Here is a 27,333-nt window from a genome sequence, read left to right on the forward strand (position 1 = left end):
ATGGGACACAGCAAAAGTAGTTCTAATAGAGAAGTTTATAGAGATACAAGCCTTACCTCAGCAAACAAGAAAAACTTCAAATAAACAATCTAACATTATATCTAAAGGAACTAGAAAAAGAAGAACAAAGAAAACCTGAAATTAATAGAAGGACAGAGAAAAAAAAGATCAGATCAGAAATAAAAGAGAGACTAAAAAGATATTGAAAAGATCACTGAAAGAGACAGACTTAGAGCTAAGAGCTAGTTCTTTAAAAAGATAAGCAAAATTGATAAACCTTTAGCAAGACTCATTAAGAAAAAAGACACAAAATCAGAATGAAATAGAAATTACAACCAATACCACAGAAATACAAAGAATCATAAGAGATTACTATGACCAATTATATACCAATGAAACGGACAATTTAGAGGGAAGAGATAAATTTCTTGAAATACACAATCTCCTAAGACTGAATCAGGAAAAAACAGAAACAGATCAATTACCAGTGATAAAACTGGATCAGTAACTTAAAATTTCCCAAAAAATAAAAGTCCAATACCAGATAGCTCCACAGGTAAATTCTAAAAAGCATTTAAGAAAAGTTAACACCTATCCTTATCAAACTATTCCAAAAAGTTAAAGAGGAAGGAATACTTCCAAACTCATTTTACAAGGCCAGCATCAGCCTGTTATCAAAACTAGATAAAGATACCACAAAAAAAGAAAATTATAAGCCAATATCACTGATGAACACAGATGTAAAAAACTTCAAAAAAATCTTAGCAAACTAAAAGAACCACACACCATGATTAAGTAGAATTTAGTCCAGTAACTCAAGGATGGTTCAATATCTTCAAATCAATGAATGTGATACACTACATTAACATATGAAGGGTAATAATCATATGATCATCTCTATAAATGCAGAAAAAGCTTTTGACAAAATTTGACATCCATTTATGACAAAAACTCTCCAGAAAGTTGGTATAGAGGGAACATACCTCAACATAATAAAGGCCATAATGACAAACCCACAGTGAACATCATACTCAATGGTAAAGAACCAAAAGCATTTATCTGTTCCTTCTACATGGTAAAAATTCTTATCCTCTGTGAACAGGAACAAGATAAGGATATCTACTCTTTTCACTTTTATTCAACAAAGTAGTGGAAGTCCTAGCCATAGCAATTAGATAAGAAAAAGTAAAAAGAATCCAAATTGGAAAGGAAGAAGTAAAACTGTCACTGTTCGCAGATGACATGATATTATATACAAAAAATCCTAAAGATGCCAACAGAGAACTATTAGAATAAATGAATACAGTAAAAGCAAGATATAGAATATGCAGATATTTATTCTATATACTAACAACAAATTTCCAGAAAAAAAATAAGAAAACAATCCCACATATGGATCAATGCAACAGAACAGGGAGCCCAGAAATAAACCTACATACCTATGGTCAATTAACTGTCAACAAAGTGGGCAAGAACACACAATAGAAAAAAGACAATCTCTTCAACAGTGGTGCTGGGAAAGTTGGACAGCCACATGCAAATCAATGAATTTATAACACATCTTCACACCATACAAAAAAAAAATAAATAAACTCAAAATGGCTTAAAGTCTGAAATATAAGACACAACACCATAAAATTCCTAGAAGAGAACATAAGCAAAACATTCTCTAACATAAATCATACCAATGTGTTCTTAGGTCAATTTCCCAAGGCAATAGAAATAAAAGGAAAAATAAACATATGAGATCTGCTGCTGCTGCTGCTGCTGCTAAGTCACTTCAGTCATGTCCGACTCTGTGCGATCCCATAGATGGCAGCCCACCAGGCTCCCCCGTCCCTGGGATTCTCCAGGCAAGAACACTGGAGTGGGTTGCCATTTCCTCCTCCAATGCATGAAAGTGAAAAGTGAAAGGGAAGTCGCTCAGTCGTGTCTGACTCTTCACGACCCCATGGACTGCAGCCTACCAGGCTCCTCCGTCCATGGGATTTTCCAGGCAAAAGTACTGGAGTGGGGTGCCATCGCCTTCTGCCATATGAGATCTACTCAAACTTAAAAGTTCCCGTACAGCAAACAAAATGAAAAGATAACCTACAGACTGGGAGGAAAAAACTGAAGACAACACAAACAAATGGAAAGATAAATTTTGCTAATGGGCTTGAAGAATTAAAATTATTTAAATGACCATACATATCAACTATATTTCAATAAAATTAATAAAATAAAAAGTTTGAATCACAAAAGTCTCATGTTTGGTTTTATAAATACACACATACAAACACTTTTATGCTTGACAAACCAGGAGTATATAGTCGTTCCTCGGCTTCTGTAGTGGACTGGTTTCAGGATTCAGCCCCTAACCTTTTAGCGCCCAGGCTGTCAGATACCAAAATTCATGGATGCATAAGTCCCTTATAAAAATTGGCTTAATATTTGAATGTAACCTACCCATATAGTCCCATATACTTTAAATCATCTCTAGATTAACATATAATACCTAACACAATATAAATGCTATGTAAATAGTTGCCACTGTGTAATAAATTCAAGTTTTGCTTTTTAGAGCTTTCTGGAAATTTTTTCCTCAAATACTTTGGATCATTGGTTAGTTGAATCTGCAGGTGTAGAACCCACAGATAAAGAGGGCTGAGGGTACATGCTTTCAAAATATCCAAACTAATGTTTGCAAAAATGAACCTTGTGTTCAACCACAGAGAAAATTCCTTGAAGTTGAAATCTTTTAACTCACAATTACCTAATAAAATGAAGAAAATCAGATAGAAAACCAAAAGGTTAGATAAATTAACACAATCATATAAGTATCAAACACATCCCACAGAAAATTCTAAAAGCACTTCAAAGTAATTTTTGGATTAAAGAAGAAGACTAAAATCATAGACTATTAAGAAATTAATAACAATTAGAACACTGTATAATAAAAGAAACAGTTAAAGGAGTACTCAGAGGAAAATATACAGCCTTAAATGCATTTATTAGAAAATAAGACTGAAAATAAACATTTAACTTAAGAAGTTTAAAAATAAACCAAAAGTAAGTGGAAAGAAGGAATTAAGAAAAATAAAAGCAGAAATCAATGAAAATCAAATACCACTAGACTTAAGCTGGAGTTTTGAAAGCTCAATAAATAGTCCTGCCACTAATAAATTTGATCAAGAAAAAATGGTTAGTATTATTACAAGAACTAAAATTGAGCATAAGTGCCATGTACTGTGCTAAGCACTTTACATTTAATTCTATGCCAATCTAATAAAAAGATATTATTATTACCATCCTAAAGTACATCTTCTACCCTTTTCTGTTTTATTTTTCTTCCTTAGCACTTCTCGCTAACATACCAGATATTTTTTTAATCTTTTTTATTAATGTTTGCACCAACACACATTTTCTTGTTTTGTTCACTATTATATTTCCAACCCCTAGAACAGTGTCTGACACAAAATAGATCCTTCATTTTTTTTTTTATAGAAGGGTGGCATAATCCCTATTATACAAAAGTAGAAACCATGACAAAGTTGTTTGTACAGGGCTAACCAGAAAGCAAGTGGCAGAGTTAGAGTCCCAAGTTAGCCAGTGATGTCAGAGGCCATACTGCTAATATTAAATTATATTGCCTTCTTAATAAATATTAAGAATTAATATGGAGCCAAAACCACAGATCTAAGAATTACAAGTGAATGTAATATGCATCTTTATACCAATAAAATTTAAAATTGCAATGAACAATTTTCTGAAAAATATAAATTATCAAAATGATTCAAAATGTGAAAAACTTAAATAACCTAATATAAATTAAAAATAATAGGGATTTCCCTGGTGGTCTAGCGGTTAGAAAGTCACCTGCCAATGCAGTGGCGCAAGTTTGATTCTTGGTCTGGGAAGGTCCCACATGCTGTGGAGCAACTCGGCTCACAAGCTGAGTGCCTGCAGCCCATGTTCTGCAATAAGAGAAGCCCATACACTGCAACAAAGAGTAACTCCTGCTCGCTGCAACTAGAGAAAGTTTGCTTGCAACAACAAAGAACCAGAACAGCCAAAATAAATAAATAAACAAAAACTTAAAAAAAGAAAATAATAGAAATTTTATCCCCACAGGGTACCATGACCAAAAATTTTAAGGGGAAATCTCATCAAATAATTAATGAGTAGGTAATTTCTATTATTTAAATGGTTCATGAACATACAAAAAATGAAAATATTTTATTTTTAAAATGAGGATAGTATAATCCTAACATCAAAAAACATAAGGGCAGCAGGAAAGAAAGCTACACTCAAAGTTCTGAACTAAAGTGGTAACAAACTGAATTATTTGTTGTCGTTCAGTTACTTAGTCCTGTCCAACTCTTTGCAACCCCAAGGACTGCAGCACACCAGGCTTCCCTGTCCTTCACTATCTCCCAGAATTTGTTCAAACTCATGTCCACTGAGTTGATGACACCACCCAACCATCTCATCCTCTGTCACTTCCTTCCTCTTCTGCCCTCAATCTTTCCCAGCATCAGGATCTTTGCCAATGAGTTGCCTCTTCCCATCAGGTGGCCAAAGTATGGAGCTTCAGCTTCAGCATGACTCCTTCCAGTGAAAATTCAGGATTGATTTCCTTTAGGATAGACTGGTTGGATTTCCTTGAAGTCCAAGGGAATCTCAAGAGTCTTCTCCAACACCACAGTTCTAAAGCATCAATTCTTTGGCACTCAGCTTTCTTTATGGTCCAGCTCTCACATCCTTACATGACTACTGGAAAAACCATAGCCTTGACTAGACAGACCTTTGTTGGCAAAGTAATGTCTCTGCTTTTGAATATGCTATCTAGGTTGGTCATAACTTTCCTTGCAAGGAGTAAGCGTCTTTTAATTTCATGGCTGTAGTCACCATCTGCAGTGATTTTGGAGCCCCCAAAAATAAAGTCTGACACTGTTTCTACTGTTTCCCCATCTATTTCCCATGAAGTGATGGGACCAGATGCCACGATCTTCGTTTTCTGAATGTTGAGTTTTAAACCAACTCTTTCACTCTCCTCTTTCACCTTCATCAAGAGACTTTTTAGTTCCTCTTCACCTTCTGCCATAAGGGTGGTGCATCTGAATATCTGAGGTTATTGATATTTCTCCCAGCAATCTTAATTCCAGCTTGAGCTTCATCCAGCCTGGCGTTTCACATGATGCACCCCGCATTTAAGTTAAATACGCAAGATGACAATATACAGTGTTGATGTACTCCTTTCCTGATTTTGAACCAGTCTGTTGTTTCATGTCCAGTTCTAACTATTGCTTCTTGACCTGCATACAGATTTCTCAGGAGGCAGGTAAGGCGGTCTGGTATTCCCATCTCTTTAAGAATTTTCCACAGTTTATTGTGATCCATACTGTTATGATCAAACTGAATATAGCAGTATATCAAACCAAGTGAGGTTTAATCCAAAGGTACAAGGATGGTTCAACATTTCTATTAATGCAATTATTTCTTTAATAAATTTAAAAAGTATATGATCATCTCAATAGATACAAATTTGAATAGGCATTTCATCTATGTCTATTGTAAGATATATGAATGACTAATAAGTACATGAAAAGATGTTCAACATCATTGGTCGTTAAGGTAATGAAAAATAAAAATCACAATGAGATGCTACTTCCTACCCATCAGAATGGCTATAATTACAAAGATAAGTAATACAGTTAGAAAGGATGTGAAGAAACTGGAACTCTTACACATTGCTAGTGGGAAGGTAAAATCTTATAGTACTTTGGAAAATTGTTTGGTAATTTCTTAAAAAGTATAAACATAAATAATATATGATTCATCAATTTCACTTCTTTGTAGCTACCCAGGGAAAATGAAACCATCAGTTCAGTTCAGTCACTCAGTCGTGTCCGACTCTTTGCGACCCCACGAATCGCAGCATGCCAGGCCTCCCTGTCCATCACCAACTCCTGGAGTTCACTCAGACTCACGTCCATCGAGTCAGTGATGCCATCCAGCCATCTCATCCTCTGTCGTCCCCTTCTCCTCCTGCCCCCAATCCCTCCCAGCATCAGAGTCTTTTCCAATGAGTCAACTCTTCGCATGAGGTGGCCAAAGTACTGGAGTTTCAGCTTGAGCATCATTCCTTCCAAAGAAATATATGCCCACATAAAAACTTGAACACAAATGTCCATAAGCAGGATTATTCATAATAGCTCCCAACTGGAAACAATCTACATGTGCATCAACTAATAAACAGATAAACAAAGCATTGCATATCTATACAATGGACAACTGTTTACTAACAGAACAGACTACACATATGTGCTGCAATAGGGATGTACCTCAAAAACATCATGCTAAGTGAAAAAAACCAGGTGTATAAGCCTAGATGTTGTATGATTCCATTTATATGAAATATCAGTGAGATAATATCAGAGAGACAAATATCAGAGAGACAAAGATCAGTGGTTACCTGGGATTGGGATGGGAATGAGATTGAGAGCAAATGGGCATGAGGCAACTGCTAGAGGTAGAATTGCTTAAATTGGACTGTGGAGGTGCTGTAAAACTCTGTGAATGTATGAAAAATCACCCAATGGCACATTTTTTGGGGTATCTAAATTATACTTCAAGAATGCTGTTAAAAATCACATTTACAAAAATGAGAAACTGTTGGTTTATGAAATATATTTAATCAGGACTCTATGAAAAACTACTGGATGGCAATGAAATTGGATAAAAAATGGAAAGAAGCAAAACACATGCATTATTTTAGCATGAATTAACAAAATGATAATTAGGTTTGGGTGTATGATTACCTAAGAGACATAAACAGTTATAAGAAGAGCCCAGAGAAATGATGAACACTATAATCTCCAAAGATAAGAACTATGAAAAATTTGTGACAACAACTAAAATACTTTCACTTTCAAGAAAAGAAAAGGTAGCTTGATCAGGGCCATTAGTTATGATGCAGAATCAAACTGCTCAAATTTTAATCCACACAAGTTGTTCTACTTTTCTCTATAGGAAAAAAAATCATTTAAAGCCTCCTAACTTACCCATATAGATGGGTGTCCCACATGTGGTTTGCAGCATGACCTCACTCCTTCCATGCTTCTTCACTGCTAGGCCAAAATCAGTCACCTTCAAGAAGAAATTCACAGAGTCACCAGTTTTCCAGACCCAAAGTTCACACATTCTGCCAAGAGGATTTTCACTACACTGTATTGCATTTAATTCAGGAATTCTTGAGGACAGAGGGGCTTTCCTTGCATTACTAATAAGGACCTTGCTTCCCCTTCCCACCCACCCCTCCTTGTGAAAAAGAAACCTAGTCAAGAGAAACTTGGTTTTTCAAATTTTGAAAAAACACCCATAATGTTGATTATTCACTCCTTCTAATTTAAATTCAACAGTTCAACATAGGGAGTTACTCTTCCAAGAAGGCATTTAACATTTTTTAAAATGAAATTTATCTTTATAAAGTTATTTCATTGTAAAACACATTCTGGCCTTGGTAAGTTTATTATCTATTTTTCTGATGCTCAAGCTATGTTTCAGTTTAAAGCACTGTTATAAATGCAAATCATTATTCTTGTCAGCACTCACAGAAACTCCTCCTTTTTATAATTATTTATAAAATATTTTCTCTAGTCAATGCTATCTTTTCTTTACTATTATTTCCTCTGTGTTTCTAGAGTATACTAATTTAAAAATTATTACACTATTAAAAACTACGAGAAGCAAATTAACAGGAAAAAAAATACACACTATAACTACAAATACACGGGAGGCCTACTGCTGCAACTGCAGGCTTTCTGCTCAAGTCTAAATCTTGGTCATTAAACATTTGGTTATTAAATATTCAGTGTGTGCCCTTGGTATTGTCTCCCAAGTTGGAACAGCCTTGGGCTGAAAGCAGAAAAAACAGGCACATTTACTGATCACACAACCAAAGATGAGATTGTGGTCCACAGACACTGAATGTAAAGTTTTCAGTACCTTATGGAGTAAGAAAATGTTCCTATCAACAATGTGATATCACTATTTCTCTAAAGAGACTAATAAATTTCTCCAGGAGTGTTCACAATGACCCTACTTGGAGCATCATGATACATTATCTTTCTCCACAGAAAATGTATACAGGTATCAAATATATAAAAGTTCTCATGACCCAATTCAGTTCTTTGGAGGGCATTTATTCCTTCATGCACCAAATATTAATTGAGCACATATTATATTTTAGGCATTATTCCTGGTACCAACAGTGAATAAGACACACACAGAATTCCTGCACTCATAGAGCTTATAATAGAAACATCTAAGAATATTTATTTGAGTATAACAACAATACTGTTAATCCTATTTATGTTATAAATGCAACAGAGCAAGTTATTCAAAGACAACATTTTATTCCCAAATTAATACATTCATATATTTTGAAAGCAACCACTTTTAAAATGCTAATAAATAATGTATTCGATCATTTATTTGACATTAAAGAACACTTAATTTGAATAAAGTCTTCAAGAATAAATACTTGGCATACTAACTGTGCTTAGAACATAAATATTAATACCCAAGAAAATTTTAAATGAGAAACACAGACTTTAGCATTAATTTAGTATCAAAGGCACAGCCAAGGTGTACTTTTTCTCTAAATTTGTAACACATTTACATCAAATTACCAGGCATAATTTTGAAATTAATTAAAATTCAGAGCATCTGTTTGTTTGCTATTAACTAATGATTCAGAACTATCCAAATGAATATCTACTTTAAAAAATTCAGTAGCACTACTTAACTTGTAAAATTATTCTTGTCAGTCACAACCTCTTTTGTGAAATTTTAATTTTTTTAGCACAGGCTGCTTATTTTTGGCTGTTAAAAAGCTTCTGAAATGTATCTAAAAAAGAAGATGTATGTTGCCACTTTGATATCAAACTATTTATAGGCAAACATTTACCACAATTTCTAATATCTTACCTTTATGTTTAAGTTCATTTCATTGTTAGCATCAATAAAGCTGCTTTTAACCATTATGTTCTCCAGTTTCAGATCTCTATGTACTATATCTACCAAGAAAATAAACAACAAATCAAATGAAATGGATAATGAAAAAATAATTAGAGTGGACACAAATAGAACTTGACCAGTTAACATCTACCGTTGAAAAAGGAGATCAGTCCTGGGTGTTCGTTGGAGGGACTGATGTTGAAGCTGAAACTCCAATCCTTTGGCCATCTGATGCGGAGAGCTGACTCATTTGAAAAGACCCTGATGCTGGGAAAGATTGATCCCTTTTCTCCACGTTTCTAACCTTAAGGAGCCACTTTCTTTGACTCCCTGACCTCTTCCCCAACCCCCTGCTGCTCCAGCTGGCCACTCTTCATGAATGGCCTGGTGAGTGTGAAAGAGGATCATGTCCAAGGTTAGCTATTTCCTGTAGGAGGAAGCTTTCCCATGTCCTTGACTCTTCAAAGAGAGGATTACCTCTTTACTTCTATTCATATGTTATTGTCAGCATAAACATTTAACATACTGCAACTTGGCTACGTGTATACAAACTATATTTTTTTCAATATATTTTCTGCACCATCAGTCCCACTTTTCTACTCTTTATACATTAAAGTTAAAAATAAAAACCCGTGAGACACAAAATCTCCAGTTGAACATGTCAGGACTCAGGCAGGACTTTTATGTACATGCAAATACTCTCATGTACCAAATATTTCCTTTGCAAATAACTGATCCAGTCCATATCCATTGTAATCATTCCCCTAAACTTAAAAAGCTATAGGTATAATTTCTGGGGAAACGTGGCTGGATGAGCCCTGGACTGTCTACTACTCCTAGTTGTTTACAGTTCTCTTCCACACCCAACCTGTGTTTGGAATTTCTATTGTTCTCCTTATCTCTTCTTACATAAACACCACAAAACTTTAACTAATATATCTTCATAATGTGGTTTGACACTTGGCAGGGCAAGTCTCTCTGCTGCCTCCACTGTTCTTTTTAATTGTTTTTTTTACTATTCTCATCACTCTCAAAATAATTTTATCAAGCTCCATGATAAATCCTGTTAAGATTTAGTTTGAAATATACTGACTTTATATATTAGAACTGAAATTAGCAAAATATCAAGTCTTTGGTTTTCTGCTGTTGCAAAAATCCTCGCTCTCTGCGGAAAGCCCTCCCTTTTCCACCTGAGTTTGTATTCCTCAGCTCAAGTTTTGCTTCCTCTGTGAATTCTTGCTTGACTTTCCGAATCAAATGAGGCACTTAGTACACCTGTGCTCCATGCTCTCTATATGGCTCTCAGAAATCATCATATTGTTTTCTGTACTCCATTTGAAAACAAATCATCAATTTGTTTTCTGTACTCCAGCAGGTGCCTTGTGTTTGAACCTCTGTAAACTCTAGGACCAACCTCAATGCTGTAGGTGCTTAAGGAACATCTGTTGAATGAGCCCCTAGGTTTCAGCACTAGCTCTGCACACCCAACCATGTCCCCTGACCTCTCTGGAACAAAGTTTTTTTTATCTCTTTTGAACTGTGGTGTTGGAGAAGACTCTTGAGAGTCCCTTGGGCTGCAAAGAGATCCAACCAGTCAATCCTAAAGGAAATCAGTCTTGGGTGTTCATTGTAAGGACTGATGCTGAAGCTGAAACTCCAATACTTTGGCCACCTGATGCGATGAATCTACTCTTTGGAAAAGACTCTGATGCTGGGAAAGATTGAGGGCAGGAGGAGAAGGGGATGACAGAGGATGAGATGGTTGGATGGCATCACCAATGCAATGGACGCGAGTTTGAGTAAGCTCCTGGAGTTGGTGATGGACAGGGAAGCCTGGTGTGCTGCAGTCCATGGGGTTGCAAAGAATCAGACACGACTGAGCAACTGAACTGAACCGAACTGATAAAATGAGAAGCTTCTAAAGTCACATGTAAGCCAAACTAACACTGAAGGGGAAAAAAAAAAAAAAAAGCAGGAGCATGAGGAAAAACAGTAGCAATAATACCAAAGAATAGTAAAGCAATTAGAAGAATTAGAATGATATTTAAATGTGGATATTAAAGTAGTGAAACAACTCCCCTGTGGTACTCTACTGGTGGATCATACATTTGTCAAAACCCATAGAATGTACAATACCAAGAGCGAACACCAATGTAAACTACGGACTTTGGGTGATAACGATGTGTCAGTGCAAGTTTATCAACTGTAACAAGTGTAACCCCTCTGATAGGGGATGCTAATAATGGGGAAGGATCTGCATGCATGGACAGAGGTATTTGGGAATCTCTGTAACTTCTCAATTTTGCTGTGAACCTAAAACTGCTCTAATAATTAAGTCTAAAAATTTGTTAAATGCCTAGTATATGCAGATTTTTAACATTATTATTAATATATGAGTTTTAAGAAATTTCACTTCTATTGATTTTCTATTTTGGATTTAATAATATTAGCTTCTTTTCAAGTTGTTGAACAGAAATGTTCATAATTTCCTTCTTATCCATGGACAATGTAATTGCATACCTGTCTTGTTTCTAATTAAATTATATCAATAAAGTTACAAGGGAAAAAATTTAATTTTTAAAATCAAATTTTCTGTATCAGTAGGCATTACTTCTGTGACTATGAATCCTGGATACAATCACCCTTAAACAAAAGTGCTATCTGCCTGCATGGAGTCAATGAGCTGGGTGATCCTCTTCTTACCCTTGTTGTGAAGATAGGCTATAGCTGAGGCGAGACTTTGAATGATCCACCTTGTCTCATTCTCTGAGAAATGACCTTTCCTTTCCAGAATTTCTTTGAGTTCTCCATCCTCACAAAGCTCCATCACAAGATACATTTTCTGACATAAATATAGAGATCACAAATTATTTAGTTGGGTATGTTTAAATGTTATATACTGTAAACAGAGAGTAGAAATATCATTATAATCTTAATCACTCTATTCATTTAACATAGTTGCTATCTGTCATGTACAAGGTACTCTGTAGGATACTAGAGGGGACAAAAGTGGAAGTATTAGTCACTCAGTCATGTCTGACTCTTTCCAACCCCATGGACTGTAGCTCGTCAGGCTACTCTGTCCATGAAATTCTCCAGGCAAGAATACTGAAGTGGGTAGCCATTCCCTTCTCCAGGGGATCTTCTTGACCCAGCAATCAAACCCGGGTCTCCTACATTGCAGAAGCCACCAGGGAAGCTCTACTAGAGGAAAAAGCAAGCATAAAACATACTCTTTATCTCCGAGGAGCTCAGAGTATGGTTCTAATCACAATGTCATGTGATAAGTGCTAACAGAAGAGGACTGTCCAAAATGTGATGAGGTTACAGAGGAGGGAGCGAGCCTAAAGAATGCTCACTGTGAAGAGGCACCATTTCAGGCAGGTCTGGATGATTGAACAGGGATTTATGGGTAGAAAATATGGGCAAGAACAGGCATAGCACACAGCATTTGCAGACTCCAAAGCTGGAAAAAACACTGGCAGTTAAAGAATAACACATATCTCAGTGTTAATAGCATTTTGGTAAGTCAGAGAAGACTGGAGTGGTGAGGGGTGAGGCCAGAAAGAACAGGTTGGTGCCAGGCTGTAAAGAGTCCTGGATGTCACACAAAGGAGCTTGGATTTTTTCCCCCATATGCAATAAGTAGCCACTGAAGATTTTTTTTTTTTTAATTTTTACCCACTCTGTGATCTCCAACCAGGGATCGAACCTGTACCCCCTACAGTGGGATCTCAGTGTCTTAACCACTGGACAACCAGGGAAGTCCCACCACGGAAGATTTTGAAGCTTATGTTTGGAGTGGAGGAAGTGTATGTGCTATTATCAATTCTGCATTTCTAAATGAACACTCCACTCCAGCAGCAATGCAGAGAAGAACTCAACAAACTTCTTTTCTGTGAAAGCCAGATACAGATAGTAAGTATTTTTGGCTTCACAGGCCATATAACCTCTTCCGTAGCCACTCAGCTCTGCTGTCACAGCATAAAAGCACCCATAAACAATACAACAAAACTTTATTTATGGACTTTGAAATTTAGTTTCATATAATTTTCACATGTCATGAAATACTACTATTTTCACCTTTCTTTCCAACCATTAAAAAATGTAAAAAACCTAACTTACAGGCTATAAAAAAAAAAACAGGCTGCACTCCAGACTGGCTCACATGCTGTGTATACTGACCTCTGTTCATAAAAGGGTAGATGTGAGGAGCAGAAAGAAGAAAAGAAGAAAACAATGTGAAAATACGCAGAGGGAGAAATAGTGGAACTTAGTGACTAATGGGGTATAAATGGTAAAAGCCACAAATGAAATGCCTCTTCCATATTTGCTGTATCTGTGGATGTTTCTTATACTCACTTTAAGTATTCCAATAGTCAGGTCATCTATTGAGTCAGAAAGATTCCCAGTCAACTAAAATGCATGCCTTTTTCATACCTATGGGCAGCTGCTATTCAGACACAGACCAGCCTCCATGTCTCCATTTCATCCTGTGCCACTACATTTTCATTGTTGTTTGTAAGATTCTGGGACCTGATCCTATTCTATTACCACTCCTGATGCAACTTCTGTGTTCAGTCAGCAAGCAGGAAAGCAAGAGGAAAAGGCTAACAACCTTTCTTCCTATAGTCAAAATTCTGACTCACTAAACCTTAGGATGCTTTAGAATTTCAAAAGTAACTACAGAATTCTGTAAAGTCTAACGCAAAAATAAGCTTTTGAACTAGGCCATAGTTTTTCCACTGACAGCGTGGCAGAGATCATGAAATGAAACGGTAAGTGAATTATTTGGAAGGCAAAGTTACATTAGCAGTGCTTACAATACAAATTGATCAATTTAAAACAGGTAAGCTGATAAAAGTTATTATCAATAAAGGTTTTTCAGAAGTCTTTCTGTATCTATTAAAAAATAATTGTGTAGGCCTGGAGAATATGTGGACTCACAAGAAATGCTACATAGTTAACGGATGATCAGTATTACTACCTTAGCCTAACCAGTCAGTTAACAATTTCCTTTAATCTTTAAGATAGCTTCAACTGGAAGTCTAGGCATTTGAGTGAGCTGGGAAGATGGGGAGACAGATCTGACTTTTGTGAATCAAAGGCAAACAGTAGGTAAAAAATACAATCACAGATGATGGTTTCCTGTGCCTTCGAATTATTCTACATTTGGACTCCCACTTATGTTCCAAAATGAAGGAACAGACCAGACTTGTCCTCCCTCCTGAAACAACCTAAAAAATGGATAAAATAAATGAAATAACAATTTTCAGACATTAGTCATCAGGCAGCACAAGGCAGTGATCCCTGACAGAGGGGAAACCTATGAGACAAGCCCCACGATTATCCTAGCTTACTGTCTAGACAGAGTTTCCAAGCTACAGAGAAGGGAAAGAAAACCCAAGCAGAGCTCAACAGTCTACATGAACTGAGGAGATGGTGCTGAGAGTCCAGGAAGGCCAAGACAACTAAACTCCACAGGCGAGACTGCCAAAGAGGGGAAGGCTGTACACAGAGAAAGGCACTATAGATTTGCAGGTGGCTGCCGATCCCACCCTCAACTCTTCAGCAAAGTACTAACTAGCACATACGTATCAAGAATCTAACCAGAGGAAAACAAGATGGTGGAGGAGTAGGTGGACGTGGAGTACATTTCTCTCTACAGATACATCAGGAATACACCTTCAGACACAGAAGTGCATGCAGAACACCAGCTGAGATTGGACAGGAGTACCTGACCAGCGACCCATGTAAAACTCTGTAGAATGAAGGAACCAAGGGGAAAAACAGGAGTGTTAGTAGGACCGGACCTGCCTTTGGCGGGTGGGGGAATTGAAGCAGGGGTCCGATCCCCACATTGGGGCAATTGTCTGAGTCAGAGGAGAAACATTTAAGGCTGAGAGTGAAACATCTGATCTGTGGCAGCCTAAATGGAATGAGAATCAGACAGTTCTTGCTGCAACCATACCTGCCCTGGACAGGGATGCAGACCCCCTGGAAGGTGCACCGGCTGGGAGATGGAGTTTAGGAATTGTGGAGCAATCCCTGGGCGAGGGCAGCTGTTGACTGTGGAGAGACAGATCAGGGGATGTGAGGGAGGAGATTGTGCTGGAAAATACCTGCAGAGGAAAGCTGGGCAGCCATGGAAGCAAGGCGATACTGCTGAGTAATGCATAGCAGGTGGAGCCATCACCATAGCCTCTCTTCCCCTACAGGCCAGCATTGGCAGCTGAACAACAGAGGGGCTGGCCCAGCAAATGCCTGAGGCACTGAACTACAGAGTAGGGCCCCACTCAGGATGCCCCTTTAAGTTCTGGACGTGGTGATCTACAGAGTAGGACCCCAACCACAAGGGCCCCTCTATGTGCCTGATGCGTGAACAACAGAGAAGGACCCCAGGCAAGGAAGCCCTCTAAGTGCCTGAACCGGAAGAGGGCTTCTGATTGCCACCCACAAGAGGCACAAAAAAAGATTCTGATAGGGCTGTAACTCCTGCAGAGGAAGCAGTCCGTGTCCCTGCACACTTGGCGCCTCCAGGGTCCCCCCAAGCCAAGCAGTTGTGTCACCTTCACGCTCAGCTCTCACTGGGGCAGAGCTGCCACAGGCAAAAAAAGTCTCGCGCCTATGCGTGCAGGGTCGCTTCGGTAATGTCCGACTTTTTGCAACCCTGTAGACTGTGGCTTACCAGGCTTCTCTGTCAGGAAGGTGGGTTCTCCAGGCAAGAATACTGGAGCTATTGGCCAATACTGGTTGCCATAACCTTCTAGAGCACTATATTTCCTGCTGCCCTAGCCACCAACTCCCCTGAGTACCTGGTGCTGCCAGAATCCTTGCGATGCTGCAGGGAGCTGCACCATCTGCACATGTGGCCCTCACAGGGGCAAACCCAAGTCCTCCAGGGCAGCCTCAGGAGCAAACCCCAGTGGATGGCCCATATGCAGAGGTGGAAATAAAACCACAATTGAAACTAAGAAAGAAGACCCAAAGCTCTCCCACCAGCTGTACAAGCTACAGATTAAATCCACATGATCAACTAGACAGACAGTCTCTATGGAATATATAAAAGGTCATTGAGAGCTCCCACAAAAGAAAACACACCAGTTCTGATAGCTGTGGACATTGGAGGCAAGAACAGAGGAGCAGAACCCAATTAGAATCTGAGCTGCCCCCACAGCAGGTCCAGAGATCAGCAGTGTTAGAGGGCATCCTAGGGAGGTGAGGTAGACTGTGACTCCCAGCGAGGGAAAGGAATCTGACAGCAGTGACTCAAGAAAAACATTTATTATTCTTATGTTTTGACTTGTTCTGTAGATTCTTCTGGATTTTTTTTCCTTTTTTCCCCCCTCCTCTGTTGTAGTTGTCGATTTTATTGGCACTATGAAATCTAATTAAGCTTTTGCGCTTTTTCTTTTTATTCTTTTTTTTTTCTCAGTCACATTTTTTCTTGTTATAAACCTCTGCCTCTACGTTGGGCTTTTGCAGTTCTGGGAGTTTTTTTTTTTTTTTCTTTTCTTTTCTCTTCTTTTAATTTTTTAAACCTATTATTAAAAAAATAAATAAAAAATTTAAAAAACCTAGTATTATTTTTTCTACATTTATTCCTTTGTTTGCTTTTCCTGTTCTTTTCCCCCTGCAGTTAATCTTTAATATATATAAATCTTCTATATCTACCTGTATTTAACTTTGCATATCTATTCTTTCTTTTCGTTCTTTCCTTTCCTCTCAACATATTTGTTAGTTTTATTTTCATTACTTTATTTCCCAGTTGGCACCTTGCTTTAGTTTTGTTTTCCATTTTGTACTTTAGTTAGTTTTGTTCAGGTAGACATAATTTTTGGTTCCCTTTGTTCGCCAGGTCAATCTATTATACTTTACTTTTGTTGGACTGTTTTGATTTTGCTTATGGATGTATATGTATTTGTGTATATTCAGTCACACTTTTTATTGTTGTTATAAACATCTGCATCTTTGTCAGTCTTTTGTAGTTCTGTGGGGTTTTCCTTTTTTTTCTTCTGTTATTTTTTTTTTTTTCTCTCTTTTTATAATTTTAACTTTTAATTTTTTTAAACCCATTATATTTTTTCTACATTTATTCCTTTGTTTGCCTTTCCTACTGTTCTTTTCCCCTTGCAGTTAATCTTTAATGTATATAAATCTTCTTCATCTACCTCTATTTAACTTTGTATATCTATTCTTTCTTTCTTTTCTTTCTTTCCTTTCCTCTCAATATATTTGTTAGTTTTGTTTTCATTGCTTTATTCCCCACTTGACACCTTGCTTTAGTTCTGTTTTCCAGTTTGTGCTTTAGTTAGTTTTGTTCTTAACTGGTAAATATAATTTTTGGTTTCTTTTGTTCACCGGGTCAATCTATTGTATTTTATTTTTGTGGACTGTTTTCATTTTGTTCATGGGTATATATGTATATGTGTATATTTCATTATTTTAATTATTATTTGCCTGAATTTGTAACTGCCATTTGTCTGAGGCTCATCTTTGGTTTCTCATTTTTTGGATATTTGTTTCAATCTCACTTGATGCCATAACAAACCACTTGTGAAACCTTCGCTCCTGACCAGAGATCAAGACCTGAGCCTCTGCAGTGGGAGCACTGACTCCAAGACCCTAGACTACCAGAGAACTAACCCTACTAGCGGGTATCAAATAGTGAGAACTCACACAAAGGAAACCACTGGAATACAAGACCCAGCATCACCAAACCACCAGTAGCACCCTGTGCAGGATACCTCATGTAAACAACAAACAAAACAAAAATACAAACCCATAAATCAGCAGACAGGATTACCACCTCACTCAGCCTTGCCCATTAGAGGAAAAATAAACAAGCAAAAACTTAGCACAAATCTGACCCTATAGGAAGCTTACACAAACCACTGGACCAACCTTAAGTGTTCGTGTTAGTCGCTCAGTCATGCCTGACTCTTTGCGACCCCATGGACTACAGCCCACCAGGCTCCTCTGTCCATGAGATTTTCCAGGCAAGGATACTGGAGTGGGTTGTCATTTCCTTCTCCAGGGGATCTTCCCAACCCAGGGATCGAACCTGGATTTCCTGCACTGCAGGGAGATTCTTTACCGACTGAACTACAAGGGAAGCCCCTTAAAAGGGCAGAAACCAAAAGGAAGAAAGAATTCAATCTTGAAGCCTGGGAAAAAGAGAACTCAAACACAATAAGTTAAAAAATAATAATAATGATGAAAAGGAAATACTAAGGACTTCCCTGTAGCTCAAACGGTAAAGAATCTGCCTGCAATGCAGGAGAACAAGGTTCGATTCCTGGGTCAGGAAGATCCTGCCTTGCGGGCTACAGTTCATGGGGTTGCAAAGAGTCAGACACGACTGAGTGACTAACACACACACACAGAGAAATACTACCCAAATGAAGGAACAAACTAGAAACACAGAAGTCCAAATAAATGAAGAGGAAAGAAGCAACCTACCTGAAAAAGAATTCAGAATAATGATAGTAAATATGATCAAAAACGTTGAAAATAAAATGGAGACAATGCAAGAATTAATTAACAAAGACCTAGAAGAATTAAAGAATAAACATGCAGAGACAAACAACCAATTACTGAAATTAACAATACTCTATGGGACTAACAGGAAAATTTGGCCTTGGAGCACAGAATGAAGCAGGGCAAAGGCTAGTAGAGTTTTGCCAAGAGAACACACTGGTCATAGCAAACACTCTCTTCCAACAACATAAGAGAAGAGTCTACACATGGACATCACCCAATGGTCAACACTGAAATCAGATTGATTATATTCTTTGCAGCCAAAGATGGAGAAGCTCTATACAGTCAGCAAAAACAAGACTGGGAGCTGACTGTGGCTCAGATCATGAACTCCTTATGGCCAAATCCAGACTTAAAATGAAGAAAGTAGGGAAAACCACTAGACCATTCAGGTATGACCTAAATCAAATCCCTTATGATTATACAGTGGAAGTGAGAAATAGATTTAAGGGATAAGATCTGATAGACAGAGTGCCTGAAGAACTATGGACAGAGGTTCGTGACATTGTACAGGAGACAGGGATCAAACCCATCCCCAAGGAAAAAAAATGCAAAAAAGCAATCTGGCTGTCTGAGGAGGCCTTACAAATAACAGTGAAAATAAGAGAAACGAAAAGCAAAGGAGAAAAGGAAAGATATAAACATCTGAATACAGAGTTCCAAAGAACAGCAAGGAGAGATAAGAAAGCCCTCCTCAGTGATCAATGCAAAGAAATAGAGGAAAACAATAGAATGGGAAAGACTAGATCTCTTTAAGAAAATTAGAGATACCAAGGGAACATTTCATGCAAAGATGGGCTCGATAAAGGACAGAAATGGTATGGACCTAACAGAAGCAGAAGATATTAAGAAGAGGTGGCAAGAATACACAGAAGAACTGTATAAAAAAAGATCTTCATGACCAAGATAATCACGATAGTATGATCACTCACCTAGAGCCAGACATCCTGGAATGTGAAGTCAAGTGGGCCTTAGAAAGCATCACTATGAACAAAGCTAATGGAGATGATGGAATTCCAGTTGAGCTATTTCAAATCCTGGAAGATGATGCTGTTAAAGTGCTACACTCAATATGCCAGCAAATTTGGAAAACTCCGCAGTGGCCACAGGACTGGAAAAGGTCAGTTTTCATTCCAATCCCAAAGAAAGACAATGCCAAAGAATGCTCAAACTATCGCACAATTGCACTCATCTCACACGCTAGTAAAGTAATGCTGAAAATTCTCCAAGCCAGGCTTCAGCAATATGTGAACTGTGAACTTCCAGATGTTCAAGCTGGAGTTAGGAAAGACAAAGGAACCAGAGATCAAATTGCCAACATCTGCTGGATCATCTTAAAAGCAAGAGAGTTCCAGAAAAACATCTATTTCTGCTTTATTGACTATGCCAAAGCCTTTGACTGTGTGGATCACAATAAACTGTGGAAAACTCTGAAAGAGATGGGAATACCAGACCACCTGACCTGCCTCTTGAGAAACCTATATGCAGGTCAGGAAGCAACAGTTAGAACTGGACATGGAACAACAGACTGGTTCCAAATAGGAAAAGGAGTACGTAGAGGCTGAGTATTGTCACCTGCTTATTTAACTTATATGCAGAGTACATCATGAGAAACGCTGGGCTGGAAGAAGCACAAGCTGGAATCAAGATTGCTGGGAGAAATATCAATAACCTCAGATATGCAGATGACACCACCCTTATGGCAGAAAGTGAAGAGGAACTAAAAAGTCTCTTGATGAAAATGAAAGTGGAGAGTGAAAAAGTTGGCTTAAAGCTCAATATTCAGAAAACTAAGATCATGGTATCTGGTCCTATCACTTCATGGGAAATAGATGGGGAAACAGTGGAAACAGTGTCAGACTTTATTTTTTTGGGCTCCAAAATCACTGCAGATGGTGATTGCAGCCATGAAATGAAAAGACACTTACTCCTTGGAAGGAAAGTTATGACCAACCTAGATAGCATATTGAAAAGCAGAGATATTACTTTGCCAACAAAGGTCTGTCTAGTCAAGGTTATGGTTTTTCTGGTGGTCATGTATGGATGTGAGAGTTGGACTGTGAAGAAAGCTGAGCACCAAAGAATTGATGCTTTTGACCTGTGGTGTTGGAGAAGACTCTTGAGAGTCCCTTGGACTGCAAGGAGATCCAACCAGTCCATCCTAAAGGAGATCAGTCCTGGATGTTTATTGGAAGGACTGATGCTGAAGCTGAAACTCCAATACTTTGGCCACCTCATGCAAATAATTTACTCATTGGAAAAGACCCTGATGCTGGGAGGGACTGGGGGCAGGAGGAGAAGGGGACGACAGAGGATGAGATGGCTGGATGGCATCACTGACTCAATGGACATGAGTTTGAGTGAACTCTAGGAGTTGGTGATGGACAGGGAGGTCTGGCATGCTGAGATTCATAGGGTCAGAAAGAGTCGGACACAACTGAACAACTGAACTGAACTGAGAAGGAATCAATAGCAGAATCTGAAGCAGAAGAACGAATCAGTGAGCTGGAAGATAAAATGGTGGAAATAACTTCTGAGGAGCAGAATAAAATGACAAGAATGAAAAGAACTGAGGATAGTCTCAGAGACCTTTGGGACAATATCAAATACAGCAATATTCAAATTATAGGGGTCCCAGAAGAAGAACAGAGAAGGCAATGGCACCCCACTCTAGTACTCTTGCCTGGAAAATCCCATGGACGGAGGAGCCTGGTGGGCTGCAGTCCATGGGGTCGCTAAGAGTCGGACACGACCGAGCGACTTTGCTTTCACTTTTCACTTTCATGCATGGAGAAGGAAATGGCAACCCACTCCAGTGTTCCTGCCTGGAGAATCCCAGGGACGGGGGAGCCTGGTGGGCTGCTGTCTATGGGGTCGCACAGAGTCGGATACGACTGAAGTGACTTTGCAGCAGCAGAAGAAGCAGAGAAAAATAAAGGGTATGAGAAAATTATTGAAGAGATTATAATTGAAAATCTCCCCAACATGGAAAAGGAAATAGCCAATCAAGTCCAAGAAGCACAAAGAGTCCCATACAGGATAAACCCAAGGAGAAACATGCCAAGACACATACTAATCAAATTAACAAAGACTAAACACAAAGAAGGAATATTAAAAGCAGCAAGGGAAAAGCAAAAAGTAACATACAAAGGAAACCCCATATGCTTAATAGCTGATCTTTTCAGCAGAAACTCTGCAGGCCAGAAGGGAATGGCAGGATATATTTAAAATACTGAAAGGGAAAAATCTACATCCAAGGTTACTGTACCCCGCAAGGATCTCATTCAAAATTGATGCAGAAATAAAAAGCTTTTCAGACAAGCAAAAGTTAAGAGAACTCAGTACCACCAAACCAGCTTTATAAAAAACATTAAATGGACTTATATAGTCAAGAAATACAAAAGAAGAAAAAAGATCTACAAAATCACCCCCAAACAATTAAGAAAATGCAATACGAACATATATATCAATAATTACTTTAAATGTAAATAGATTAAATGCTCCAACCAAAAGACACAGACTGGCTGAATGAATACAAAAACAAGAACCATATATATGCTGTCTACAAGAAACCCACTTTAGCCCTCAAGACACATAAGGACTGAAAATGCGAGGATGGAAAAATATATTTCATGCAAATAGGAAGCAAAAGAAAGCTGGAGTAGCAATCCTCATATCAGACAAAATAGACCTTAAAATAAAGAAGATTACAAGAGATAAGGAAGAACACTACATAATGATCAAGGGATCAATCCAAGAGGAAGACATAACAATTGTAAATATCTATGCATCCAACATAGGAGCACCTCAATACATAAGACAAACACATAAAAGGAGAAATTGACAGTAACACAATAACAGTAGGAGACTTTAACACCCCACTCACACCAATGGACAGATCATCAAAACAGAAAATTAATAAGGAAACACAAGTCTTTTTTTTTTAATTTATTTATTTTAATTGGAGGCTAATTACATTACAATTTTGTAGTTTTTTTTTTCCATACATTGACATGAATCAGCCATGGGTTTACATGTGTTCCCCATCCTGAACCCCCCTCCCACCTCCCTCCCCATCCCAGCCCTTAGGTCATCCCAGTGCACCAGTCCTGAGCACCCTGTCTCGTGCATCGAACCTGGGCTGGCGATCTGTTTCACATATGATCATATACACATTTCAATGCTATTCTCTCAGATCATCCCACCCTTGCCTTCTCCCACAGAGTCAAAAAAAACTGTTCTATACATCTGTGTCTCTTTTACTGTCTTGCATATAGGGTTATCGATAACCATTTTTCTAAATTCCATATATATGCATTAGTATGGCATCTGGTCCCATCACTTCATGGGAAATAGATGGGGAAACAGTGGAAACAGTGTCAGACTTTATTTTTGGGGGCTCCAAAATCACTGCAGATAGTGATTGCAGCCATGAAATTAAAAGACGCTTACTCCTTGGAAGGAAAGTTATGACCAACCTAGATAGCATATTCAAAAAACAGAGACATTACTTTGCCAACAAAGGTCCGTCTAGTCAAGGCTATGGTTTTTCCAGTAGTCGTATATGGATGTGAAAGTTGGACTGTGAAGAAAGCTGAGTGCTGAAGAATTGATGCTTTTGAACTGTGGTGTTGGAGAGGACTCTAGAGAGTCCCTTGGACTGCAAGGAGATCCAACCAGTCCATTATAAAGATCAGTCCTGGGTGTTCTTTGGAAGGAATGATGCTAAAGCTGAAACTCCAGTCCTCTGGCCACCTCATGCAAAGAGTTGACTCATTGGAAAAGACTCTGATGCTGGGAGGGATGGGGGGCAGGAGGAAAAGGGGACGACAGAGGATGAGATGGCTGGATGGCATCACTGACTCGATGGACGTGAGTCTGAGTGAACTCTGGGAGTTGGTGATGGACAGGGAGGCCTGGTGTGCTCCAATTCATGGGGTCGCAGAGTCGGACACGACTGAGCAACTGAACTGAACTGAACTGAATACTGTATTGGTGTTTTTCTTTCTGACTTACTTCACTCTTACTTCCAGTTTCATCCACCTCATTAGAACTGATTCAAATGTGTTCTTTTTAATGGCTGAGCAATATTCCATTGTGTATATGTACCACACTTTTCTTACCCATTCGTCTGTGATAGACATCTAGGTTGCTTCCATGTCCTGGCTATTATAAACAGTGCTGCGATGAACATTGGGGTACACATGTCTCTTTCAATTCTGGTTTCCTCAGTGTGTATGCCCAGCAGTGGGATTGCTGGGTCATTTGGCAGTTCTATTTCAAGCTTTTTAAGGAATCTCCACACTGTTCTCCATAGTGGCTGTACTAGTTGGCATTCCCACCAACAGTGTAAGAGGGTTCCCTTTTCTCCACACCCTCTCCAGCATTTATTCTTTGTAGATTTTTGGATCGCAGCCATTCTGACCGGCATGAGATGGTACCTCATTGTGGTGTTGATTTGCATTTCTCTGACAATGAGTGATGTTGAGCATCTTTTCATGTGTTTGTTAGCCATCTGTATGTCTTCTTTGGAGAAATGTCTGTTTAATTCTTTGGCCCAACTTTTGATTGGGTGATTTATTTTTCTGGAATTGAGCTACAGGAGTTGCTTGTGTATTTTTGAGATTAATTCTTTGTCAGTTGCTTCGTTTGCTATTATTTTCTCCCATTCTGAAGGCTTATAGTTTCCTTCATTATGCAAAAGCTTTTAAGTTTAATTAGGTCCCATTTATGTATTTTTGCTTTTATTTCCATTACTCTGGGAGGTGGGTCATAGAGGATCCTGCTGTGATTTATGTCGGACAGTGTTTTGCCTATGTTTTCCTAGAGGAGTTTTATAGTTTCTGGTCTTATGTTTAGATCTTTAATCCATTTTGAGTTTATTTTTGTGTATGGTGTTAGAAAGTGTTATAGTTTCATTCTTTTACAAGTGGTTGACCAGTTTTCCCAGGAAACACAAGTCTTAGATGATACATTAGATGAGATGGATCTCACTGATACCTTCAGGACATTCCATCCAAATGCAGAAGAATACACATTCTTATCAGGTGCACATGGAACATTCTCCAGGATAGACCGCATCGTGGGTCACAAATCAAGCCTCAGTAAATTTAAGAAAATTGAAATCATATCAAGCATCTTCTCCAACCACAACACTATGAGACTAGATATCAACTACAAGAAAAAAAACTGTAAGAAACACAAACACATGGAGATTAAACAACATATTTCTAAATAACCAACAGATTACTGAAGAAATCAAAAGGGAAATCAAAAAATTTCTAGAAACAAATGACAATGAAAACACAACAACTCAAAATCTACGGGATGCAGCAAAAGCAGTCCTAAGAGGGAAGTTTATAGCAATACAGTCCTACCTCAAGAAACAAGAAAAACATCAAATAGACAACCTAACTTTATATCTAAAACAAGTGGAAAAAAGTAAACAAAAAAAAAACTCCTAAATTAGTAGAAAGAAAGAAATCATAAAAATCCAAGCAGAAATAAATGAAAAAGAAATGAAGGAAACAATGGTAAAGATTAATGAAACTAAAAGCTGGTTCTTTGTGAAGATAAACAAAATTGACAAACCTTTAGCCAGACTCATCAAGAAAAAAAGAAGAATCAAATCAACAAAATTAGAAGTGAAAAAGGAGAGGTTACAACAGACAATGCAGAAATACAAAGGATTATAAGAGACTATTATGAACAACTATATGGCAATAAAATGGATAACCTGGAAGAAATGGACAGATTCTTAGAAAAGTTCAACCCTCTAAGACTGAACCAGGAAGAAATAGAAATTATGAACAACCCAATTACAAGCACTGAAACTGAAGCTGTGATCAAAATCTTCCCAAAAAAACAAAAGCCCAGCACCAGATGGCTTCACATGAGAATTCTATCAAACATTTAGAGAGGAGCTAACGCCTATCCTTCTAAAACTCTTTGAAAAAGTTGCAGAGGAAGGAACACTTCCAAACTCATTCTACGAGGCCACCATTACCCTGATACCAAAACCAGACAAAGACAACACAAAAAAAGAAAACTATTGGCCAATATCACTGATGAACACAGGTGCAAAAATCCTCAACAAAATTTTAGCAAACAGAATTCAGCAACACATCTAAAAGCTCATACACCATGATCAAGTTGGGTTTATTCCAGGGATACAAGGATTCTTCAATATACGCAAATCAATCAGTATGATACACCATATTAACAAATTAAAAGATAAAAACCATAGGATAATCTCAATAGATGAAGAAAAAGCCTTGGACAAAATTCAGCACCCATTATGTTTAAAACTCTTCAAAAAATGGGTATAGAAGGAACCTACCTCAACATAGTAAAGGCCATATATGATAAGCCTACAGAAAACATTATTCTCAGTGGTGAAAAGCTGAAAGCATCCCCCTAAGAGCAGGAACAAGACAGGGTGTCCACTTTTGCCACTGTTATTCAACATAGTTCTGGAAGCCCTAGCTACAGCAACCAGAGAGGAAAAAGAAATAAAAGGAATCCAATCAGAAAAGAAGAAGTAAAGCTCTCACTGTTTGCAGATGACAAGATACTGTACATGGAAAACCCTAAAGATAGTATCAGAAAATTACTGGAGCTAATCAGTTAATTTAGCAAAACTTACAGGATACAAAATCAATACATAGAAATCACTTGCATTTCTATAAACTAACAATGAAAAATCAGAAAGAGAAATTAAGGAATCAATCTCATGTACCACTGCAACAAAAAGCATTAAACATCTAGGAATAAACTTACCTACGGAGACAAAAGAACTGAACACAGAAGATTATAAGACACTGATGAAAGAAATAAAAGATGACATAAACAGATGGAGAGATATTCCATGTTCCTGGCTAGGAAGAATCAATATTGTGATAACGGCTATACTATCAAATGCAACCTACAGATTCAATGTGATCCCTATCAAATTACCAATGGCATTTTTCATAGAACTAGAACAAAAAATTTCACAATTCATATGGAAACACAAAAGACCCCAATTAGTGAAAGCAGTCTTGAGAAAGAATGGAATTGGAGGAATCAACCTTCCTGACTTCAGCTACAATCATCAAGACAGTATGGTACCGGAACAAAAACAGAAATATAGACCAATGGAACAAGATAGAAAGCCCAGAAATAAACCCATGCACCTACGGGTACCTTATTTTTGACAAAAGAGGCAAGAATATACAATGGGGCAAAGACAGCCTCTTCAATAAATGGTGCTGGGAAAACTGGACAGCTACATGTAAAAGAATGAAATTAGAACACTTCCTAATACCATACACAAAGATAAGCTCAAAATGGATTAAAGACATAAACATAAGACCAGAAACTATGAAACTCTTAGAGGAAAACATAGGTAGAACACTCAATGACATAAATCAAAGCAAGATCCTCTACGACCGACCTCCTAGAGTAACAGAAATAAAAACAAAAGTAAATAAGCAGGCTTGATTAAACTTAAAAGCTTTTGCACAGCAAAGGAAACTATAAGCAAGGTAAAAAGACAACCCTCAGAATGGGAGAAAATAATAGCAAACGAAACAAGTGACAAAGGATTAATTTCCAAAATATACAAGCAGAACATACAACTCAATGCCAGAAAAACAAACAACAAAAAGTGGGAAAAAGACCTAAATAGACATTTCTCCAAAGAAGACACACAAATGGCTAACAAACACATGAAAAGATGCTCAACATCACTCATTATTAGAGAAATACAAATCAAAACTACAATGAGATATCACCTCACACTGGTCAGAA

At 37.9% G+C, this 27,333-nt stretch overlaps 1 protein-coding gene across 8 annotated transcripts in view; it reads right to left on the bottom strand.

The window, feature by feature from the left end:
- STK33 (serine/threonine kinase 33) overlaps nt 1-27,333 on the bottom strand; it is a 202,736-nt gene that overhangs the window by 58,114 nt on the left and 117,289 nt on the right. For all 8 annotated transcript variants that reach the window (XM_070383888.1, XM_070383885.1, XM_070383884.1 and 5 more), the window contains 3 exons: nt 11,707-11,845; nt 8,974-9,062; nt 7,047-7,131 (listed from right to left, as the gene is read on the bottom strand). In XM_070383888.1, the coding sequence (XP_070239989.1) occupies nt 7,047-7,131; nt 8,974-9,062; nt 11,707-11,845 (313 nt within the window). The remainder of the gene's footprint in view (nt 1-7,046; nt 7,132-8,973; nt 9,063-11,706; nt 11,846-27,333) is intronic.

Source organism: Bos mutus, chromosome 15, assembly GCF_027580195.1.
Source record: "Bos mutus isolate GX-2022 chromosome 15, NWIPB_WYAK_1.1, whole genome shotgun sequence".
Classification (NCBI taxonomy): Eukaryota; Metazoa; Chordata; class Mammalia; order Artiodactyla; family Bovidae; genus Bos; species Bos mutus.